Source organism: Cyprinodon tularosa, unplaced genomic scaffold, assembly GCF_016077235.1.
Source record: "Cyprinodon tularosa strain WSP-4 unplaced genomic scaffold, ASM1607723v1 ctg478, whole genome shotgun sequence".
Taxonomy (NCBI): Eukaryota; Metazoa; Chordata; class Actinopteri; order Cyprinodontiformes; family Cyprinodontidae; genus Cyprinodon; species Cyprinodon tularosa.
In genome coordinates this window covers 81,016-89,568 of record NW_024039205.1, presented here as the reverse complement: position 1 = coordinate 89,568, position 8,553 = coordinate 81,016, and the positions used below count along the sequence as shown (strand labels likewise).

Here is an 8,553-nt window from a genome sequence, read left to right as displayed (position 1 = left end):
AAATGTGTCAAAAGTACTGTAAGAACTGATTTTATGTTCCGGAGCCTAAAAACAAGTATGCTTTACTTGTATGAACTCGTCTGCCACTCCAATGTTTGTTTTTGTCAAAGAAATGAACTATTTTTATTTTGCATTTGAAGCCAAAAGATTCTCGGAAGTTCAGGGTGTTGTGAAAAATGCCAATAAATGATATGGAAATTTATAAACATTCTTGAACACAATTTTTTCCTTAAAGGATGTAGAATAATATTTTTTTTACAAGGGAAATTCAGCTACACAAGGGTTAAAAAAAAAAAAAAAAACAGGGCAAAGTGATATCGCAGGGGGTCATCATGCGACCCATTAGTACCATGTCAAGAGTCAGTCCCCCAGGTTTTCAAGGTTTCAGTACAGCTGATTGCAGTTCAGCAAAAGCCTTTTAATTGGCTATCCAGGAGGGGGGAAACTATGGAGGATTTTTCTGCCAAAACTCTCATATACTCCCTTGTTTCTGCTCTCAAATCTAATGCTTCTTGCACAGATATTTTCTCTTCTTTGCTTTCCTTGCACACAAACCAGTCTCTGCTCAGGTCAGAGGCTCTTACACCTGCTGGCTTTGCTTGTGGATTTTTTCTGCTCTCAGAACAGAGTCGGATCATCTTCTCAAGCATTCCAGCCAATAGAACAGCCTCAAAGGGTTTGCTTGTTTTTTCCTGTTACTTTTCAATATCAGGGTTTCCACAGATTAAAAAAAATAATGACTTCATTGGCATTTAAAATTCATTAAATGTGATTGTGGCATTTGAAGAATTTCTAAAAAAAAAAAGTTTATAACAGTTTAGTCAGCTATAATCAGATTTAACTGGCTCTGCCTGTTTGTGTGGAACCGCTTCTGGTTGATCATAAAGCCAGATGTTTGGAAAGGAAGCTCGAGGCAAAAGTGATAACGAGGAATTTCAGGACAGGGATGCAGCCTGTCAGGGTAAAGATGAAGGATTTTGCCGTTATAACAGTCATGGGTACTTGATGGCATTAAAATTTCTAATCACTAAATTAGAGTTACTCATTCCTGTACAAACCCTGAATATAAGTTGAGCTAAAATCACATTTAGGACAATTGAAAAATAAGGGGGATTCAAAAAAAAAAAATAAAAATTTTGCTTTTTCGCAGACTTACAGTACTTGGAAGTGCAACTTTTGTGTTCACCTCAGGCTTATAGATTGACCCAGATTCTAGACCATCATCATGGCTTAAAAAAAAAAAAATAAAAATAAAAAAATAAAGAAATTCTGTGTAGCTAAAAGCACGCATTCTAAACTTCTTTACAGCAAGTCAGACTAGGGCATTTGGTTATGATTTTATTGTTTAGTCATTTAAGGAACAAATGACAATTCTTTTATTCCATCAAGCAGCCACTTTTGCTCAGTTTGACTGGGGCTCCGGTGCAGGCAGGAGGCTTCACTCCCTGTGGATGGTCAGAGAGTTGGGGGAAAAATTAGGAAGTTACAGGACTGAGGTTCTTGCCAGCCAGTGTGATTCACCAACACCCCACCACATTTGTCAGTTTTACAGATGCCAGAGTGAAACTTGCCTTGTAGAGCTCACAGACCAAATGAAACAGGGATGATGCCGCCTTGGCTTCGTTCTCTTCGGTGTACTCCTGCAGCACAAAAGTGGCCCATTACCATTTCTTTCTTTGAAGAAAAAAAAGTCAAGACCTTCACTGTGACCATCTAACGCTTAAGGTCTCACCCCATTAAATGTGACCCAAGGAACATGAGTATGGGCTGGATTCAGAGCTCTGGTCATGACAGCATAGTCATGCATCAGCCTGTAACCCAGACGTCCGGTCACACATGCATCAACCGTGGCCCAGGACACAGAGGGAGCATACAGCTGGAGACACTAAAGGAGAGAAAAAAAAAAGTCAGTTTTAAATTTAAATAAACCCACAGAATAAAAGACACTCACTGGCTCTGCAGCATTGAGGACATTTGAAGCAGACTCCATGCAGTGGATTATCTGAAAGGCCAGGGATGTTTCAGTCAAATGGATGATGCAGGCCTGAAGGAGAGAGACATGGTTTTAAGCCTCTGCATAAATCGGCACAAGATACTTTAATTTATTATCAAACCTGAATCATATTTCCTCTGCATTCTGGTTCTCCATGTTGACAAGTGAAGGGACTGTTTGCAGATAGTGTTTCCTGTTGAAAAATAATTTCTTATATTTTAGTTGCACTTTGAAAGCAGCAAGAAAGCTTGCTCCTTTAGGGCGACCATTATGCACATTTTGGATTAATTCCTGCTCCATGACAAACCAACTTCTCCTGAAGCTATACTCAGTGTCACACAAGCCCACTAATGACCAGTTTAGCCAATTTAGGTAAAGTCAAACATAAAAACCTTTATGACAACACTGGACCTGGAGAACCAGGATTTCCAAAATCCCCTTCAAACATAGTTCATTGCGCTCCAGTTATGTTTGAAGGGTGACAGGTGTACCTTGGCATTGCCGTAAGGAACCAACGTTAGGGACATGATGTCCTGAAGCATTGTCCAGGTGGGGAACAGCTGTTTGGTGATGAAGGATCTGCAATCTGGACAGAGGGTCTCATAGTACAGGGTGAGGGCGACACGAGGAACAGTCTGGTTTGGCTTTATGGCACCGAGCTCCATGCACTGCTTCTGGACCTAAGGAGAAAAAAAAATAAAAATGTGACACACTTTCACCCATCTCTAAAGCTCAGCAAGTTTGGCTTATTTAAGCCAGAGCAGCTCTAGTCACATGAAGAGCCATCAGTCCCCAATTTATGAAGCATGACTTTAATTTGAGCTTAGACCACAAGATACTTCATCACAGCTGTAAACAGGATTATTAGAAGCTAACATTATAGCTTATATTTTTTGGAAAAAAACTGCTGCACATTATAAATCTTTGTATTTGGCATCTAAACACCTAGCTTTGACACATCTCAGCTTAAGTTTACAAAAAGAAATATTTTATTTTCTAATCCTCTGCAGTCTGTACTCACCTTGCATTCAATGGCAATCTCCAGAGATCGACACCATTGAGACGGAGGGTAACGGCAGGCTGGTTTGGGATGAGAGAGCCCAAAACTTCTATGGTCTGTAGAGATGAGGAAAACCGCAGCAAGCAGGAAGATCACCATTGTGATTCTTAGCAGGGGTTGGAAAAAATAAAAAGTTCCACACAGCTCTTCTAAGACAGACGGCCAGAGAAGACTGAGAGACTCCTCCTCTGAAGAGCTGCTTTAATCAACCCCATCATCATCATCAGCTGATGAACACCAGGTGTTCCACATCCATCGTGTGCCTACAAGCTTTCATGTAAATCTTTATACTCTTTAACTGATTTGTACATTACGCTGAGATTAGAATCAAAGTTCCTCTTTGGAAATGTGGTTTTCAAATTAAAGAAAGATCATGCTGAATTTATCTTAAAATTATAACATGTAGACTGACCAGAAATAACTTTTGCTGTTTGATCTCATTCATGTTTTGCATTTATTAGAATTATTGAAAATATTGCAATAAAATATATCAATTGTTAAATTCAAAGGACTTTTGAAGGGAAGTTATTCACATTTTTTTTTAATATTTAGACTTACTGAAAAAGTTTTTCTTTTCTTTAAATAAAATATTTTTTAAGCCCATTTAATGTAATGCAGAAAGAAGCCTCTCTAAAGATCCCTGAAAGCATAATAAAAGAGCTCCCATTGTGTTTATTCTTATACTTTTTTTTTTTTTTTATCATAGCAACATTTTGACATATATACCTGACATATAAGTTAAATTGATTTTGGTTTGATTCCAACTGGCTTGATTTATTAACTGTTTCTTATTAAATTAGGCCTCTTGTGGTGCCTTCACAAATAAGAATAGTACTCTGGACCAGAGGTCTTTATTTTATGTCCATTTGCATTTATCATATTGTAAATGATGTAGCTACCAGTTTCTTCCTTGTATTTGGTGACAGGCAAATTTATTTGTACTGCAGAAATCAGTATAATGAAAATCTAAAGAGCTTTACATGAATTAAGAATAAAATAGAAAAAAAATTAAAGCAGAATAAAAAAAAAAAAGGATTAACATGATAAGAGCAGATAATAAAACAAATTAAACAGCTGAACCACAACCTTTAAATACTAATAATTTACAGTTAACAGTTTAACTTCAACAGTTGAAGACAGTTCTAAACAAATGGGTTTTAACTTTGACTTTAAGATCTCAGACTTTAAGCACTTTTACAGTCTACTGGGAGTTTGTTCCAGATCGGTGGAGCATAGGTACTAAATGCTGCTTCTCTATATTTGGTTCTAGTTCCTGGGTGTAAAGAGTAGGCTGTAACTAGAAGACCTGATTAGTGTGGGAGGTTGATATACCGACAACAGATCTGTTATGTATTTAGGTGCTGATCCATTCACTGATTTATAGACTAACAGATGGATTTTAAACACTATTCTCTGAGCTACGGGGAACCAGTTTAAGGACTTCAGAACCAGGCTAATGTGATCTACTTTGTTAGTTCTAGTGAGAACATGGGCAGCAGCGTTTTGGATCAGCTGCAGCTGTTTGGTGGACTTTAAGGCAAACCTATGAAGCCACTGTTTCCGTAGAAAAATTGTAATAAAACTAAATGCATGTATGAGTTTTTTCTAGATCTTACTTGGACATTAGTCCTTTAATCCTGAAAATGTTCTTCAGGTAGTAAAAGGCTGAATTAGTATCTGCCTTTATGGGTCTCTGAAGGTTCAGGTCTGAGTCCATCATGACGCCAAGATTTTGGCCATAATCAGTGGTTTCTAGTTTTAGTAGCTGAAGCTGTGAGCTAACTCTGGATCTCTCCTTCTGTGGTCCGAAGATTATTACCTCAGTTTTGTTTTTATTCAGTTGTAGAAAATTATGGTGCATCCACATATTGATCTATTCTAAGCATCTAGTCAACCCTCTGATGGGTTCATAGGCACCTGGTGACATTGGGATGTAAAGCTGTTTTTGTTGTCTGCATAGCTATCATAGCTGATGTTGTATAATTTGAGCTAAGGGGTGTATGATGTTGAATAGCAGGGGCCCCTGAACGGAGCCTTGAGGAACCCCAAATGTAATTTTTTTTCTGCTCTCTGATTTAAAGTTCCCTGCTGACATATCAAAGTCCCTGCCCTTCAGGTAGGATTTAAACCAGTCTAGTGCTGTGCCAGAAAGGCCAATCCAGTTTTCCAGACGCTCCGATAAAATCAAGTAAGCACTGAGGTGTGAATTTATACAGGTGCCATTTAACATCTTATTCTGGTTGTTTTTAAGAGGTCACTTAACTGTTGAAACACAACTGCCCAACAATAACATTTGTTCTGCTCTATTTTTTTTTTAAGAGAGCAATTTTTCTTTTAAATCATTTGATCACGTATGGAAAAAAAATTATTAGGATATTATTGTTTCCTTTATTTTTCTCATCCAATTCAATCTTTATGCCAACTTTTCTTTAGTTTTAACCAAAGACACCGTCTTCACCATCTTCCTGTGCTCTTTTCTAAAATTACTGATTTAATTTCTCATTTACTCACTGCAGCTATCATTTTGACAACTTAGGGGCGCCATTTGTAGTTTTTTTCTTTAATTCTGCAGTTCCTTCTTATAATTTTAAATTGTTTTTTTTGAGACAGTTAAATTAGATAAGCTTTTTATGACTTTTTCTGCCCATTTTGGGATGTGCTAAGGTATCATGTTTTCATTTTCCAGTCATGTTTTCATTTTTATTATAGATCTACAGATCGCAAGACAAAATGGTTACTTATAATGCCAGTGGTTGGTGTCTCTATGTTGCATTACTATTCCATTATTTTTAATCATACATATCCACTATGTTGTTAACTTCCCTCTTACAGCGTTAGGCTTGGCTCTCAAGTTTTCTGAGATTTTGACTTAATTGAGATTCAATTCTGACTTGGACAAACTTTAACTGTTATACTATGTTGTCTACTACTAAGGCACCAGATTAAATTCCCATATTTGCATGTTGTGTTCTATTTTCAGGTGCAAATGGATTATCAGGATAAGTGGCCAGGATATTCACTGTGTTCACAGGAATCTACGTCATCTCTATCACTCTCCTGGCTGTAGCGGCTGGTAACTTTGTCACAGGGAGCAGTTTTGAAAACAGTCATATAATGTATTGCATTATTTATTTTAAAATCCTGCCTGGTACTCTGTGTTGCAGAAGTAATTCTGATTCTTTTATTTCAGCCTTGCAAGGAATTTTCAGTTCTGGTGATGATATTGAAGGCCGGCGATTTTCTATTCCTGTTATCCTCCAGGATCTGATTAGGTGAGAGAAAAAGTGTTAAACCAGAACTAATGCTGGTTGTTTCTAGCTGCATATTTGGCTTTGAGGGGAGTCATCTCATCAAGTGAGTCCAGTCTTAACATGATGACTTGATGCGATGACTGGAGTCTGGTGTGCTATTGCTTGATTAGAAAGAAAACCTGCAGCCAGACGGCCCTTTGTGGAACCAGTTTGACACCCCTGCTTTACATCATTCAGTGTGGCAGCACATTGCGTCCTGAGCGATGGGTTGAATTCAAATCATACTTTTACCACTTTTGAACTCTAAAGATATATTTCTTTCTCTTAACAGCTTTTTCAGATTGATAAAATCATTTTCAAAGATTTGATAGAACTCAACCAGCAAGAATAAGTTACAAGTTCTGCTCATCTTAAACTAAAAAAATAACTAAGAATATGCCTGGCTCTGCTATAAACAAAAACACAAGTAAATGATAGGGGTGTTTGATAGTTATAAAGCTCATAAAAAGCTTTTTTAAATTTGTTTATTATCTTGTGTTTGATGCAATTGGCTTCTAGAGATTTAAACGGTTAAATATGTCTGAATGAAAAGAACCACTTAATAAACCATTTCAAATTTATTTCAGAATTGAAAGTGCTTACTTCAACAGATTTTTTTCAGTTGGGTAAAGTCAGGTATTACACCAATAAAAAAGAAAACTTAAAAACACAGTTTCTTCCGAAAGGGTTTCTGTAAAAAATATAATAAACACAGTTTTTTAACAAGATGCGTGGTGTTGCATAATTAATGCAGAAAATCAACATTTACAGTAACAGGATTTCTTTCAAAAACAACAGGTTGTTTATTTATGCTAAATTCCATTAATGAAAAAAAAACATTTTTAGGCATCCACAAAGGAAAGAAAATGACAAGGTTAAAGAAACATTATTTTAACACAGAGTTTAGAATGTGAGACAGAAATTAAAGATGGTATTAAATTATACGCACAGCTCAGAGTACCTGCAAAATGAATATTCTACAATGCTACACTCTTTTTAACTAAAAGAAAAGAAAAAAATAATTAAAACATTGCTGCAAGAGACCATGTGTTATGGCATGGAAGAACGTTCTGAAGCAAAGACCAAGTGCTGCATTCAGAGTAATATAAATGCAAAAATTGAACCTGCTGACTACTTTATTCTCAAAATCAACTTCTTTACCAGATACATTCCAAACTCCAACCATTGTACTTTCCACCTACTTACATCGCTGGGTAAGAACACATCTCTAACCTTTCACATGACAATTCCGTTTAGCAACCAAGCAAGTAAGAAAAAAAACCTTTCCTGAAAAATGTAATTTATCCAAAGCTTCTTTTAGGTGATGTACAGGTAGTACTGAGGATTTTAACAATGATTTATTTCTGTTGTATGATGATGATTATCACTTACACCAGAAAATTAATTCCACTGTAAAGTATGTCCACGTACAGTTCAGTATATGCACTAATTTGGTGGGACCTATTGCATGAATTACTACATCGAAGCATTGAGGCCGTCACGCTGAGGCATTCAGAAAGCCCAGGTTGCTTTCTGCATTCGGCTCATCTGCATTTCTGGGTGTGGTGTTTTCTTCTTAAAGGCACACTTTGTGACCTAAACAGTTGATGGATATGAATTATTTTAAATGGTTCCTCAGGCCAATATACAGCGCTTAACAATATCAATGCTACAATTGGGGCTCCCCTCTTGAAAAACCTGCTGTGCAAACTGGGAGAAGACACACTGTTGTTGGCCAGATCATGTGACCTGGAAGAACGTATCACTTTACGGCCACAGGTTCTTATGTAGTAATGGAGCTATTGTTTTTGCTCTACCATGTTTCCTGCTCAGCTACAGGTTATGGCTGAGGCAAGGAAAAAGTTGAAACCTTCTGAAAACGGGAAAGGGATCATGCCTGAGGAAAAAAAAGAGTCGATCATGGAAAGGATTAATTCGTTGCCGCAGGGTGAAAGAATAAGCCAGATGTAAAACCAATTATCTTTTGTCAACTATTAACACTTAACAACCTAGTATACAGTCATTTATCTTTGTTATTTTTTTTCTATGTTTAGTAGAGGAGAAAATATGGGCAGTTACAGGTCTAGTGCCCCTAGTGGCCAAATGTTACATGGTGTGCCTTTAAGATGCCACCTTTTAAAACAAAAACTGCACCTGATTTGGTTTAGAGTTATGCAGAGCCTTAAGCTTTACAAAAGAATCGCTGAGTT

At 37.0% G+C, this 8,553-nt stretch overlaps 1 protein-coding gene across 1 annotated transcript; it reads right to left on the bottom strand.

The window, feature by feature from the left end:
* Positions 1–1,325: 1,325 nt before the first annotated feature.
* LOC119794384 (gamma-interferon-inducible lysosomal thiol reductase-like) lies at positions 1,326–3,238 on the bottom strand. Its single transcript, XM_038301917.1, has 7 exons — positions 3,015–3,238; positions 2,485–2,673; positions 2,115–2,186; positions 1,952–2,044; positions 1,733–1,885; positions 1,572–1,640; positions 1,326–1,445 (listed from the first exon to the last, which is right to left on the bottom strand). Exons 1-7 carry the CDS (start codon positions 3,150–3,152, stop codon positions 1,377–1,379), a joined length of 783 nt encoding a protein of 260 aa, XP_038157845.1. The 5' UTR covers positions 3,153–3,238; the 3' UTR covers positions 1,326–1,376.
* Positions 3,239–8,553: the final 5,315 nt, after the last annotated feature.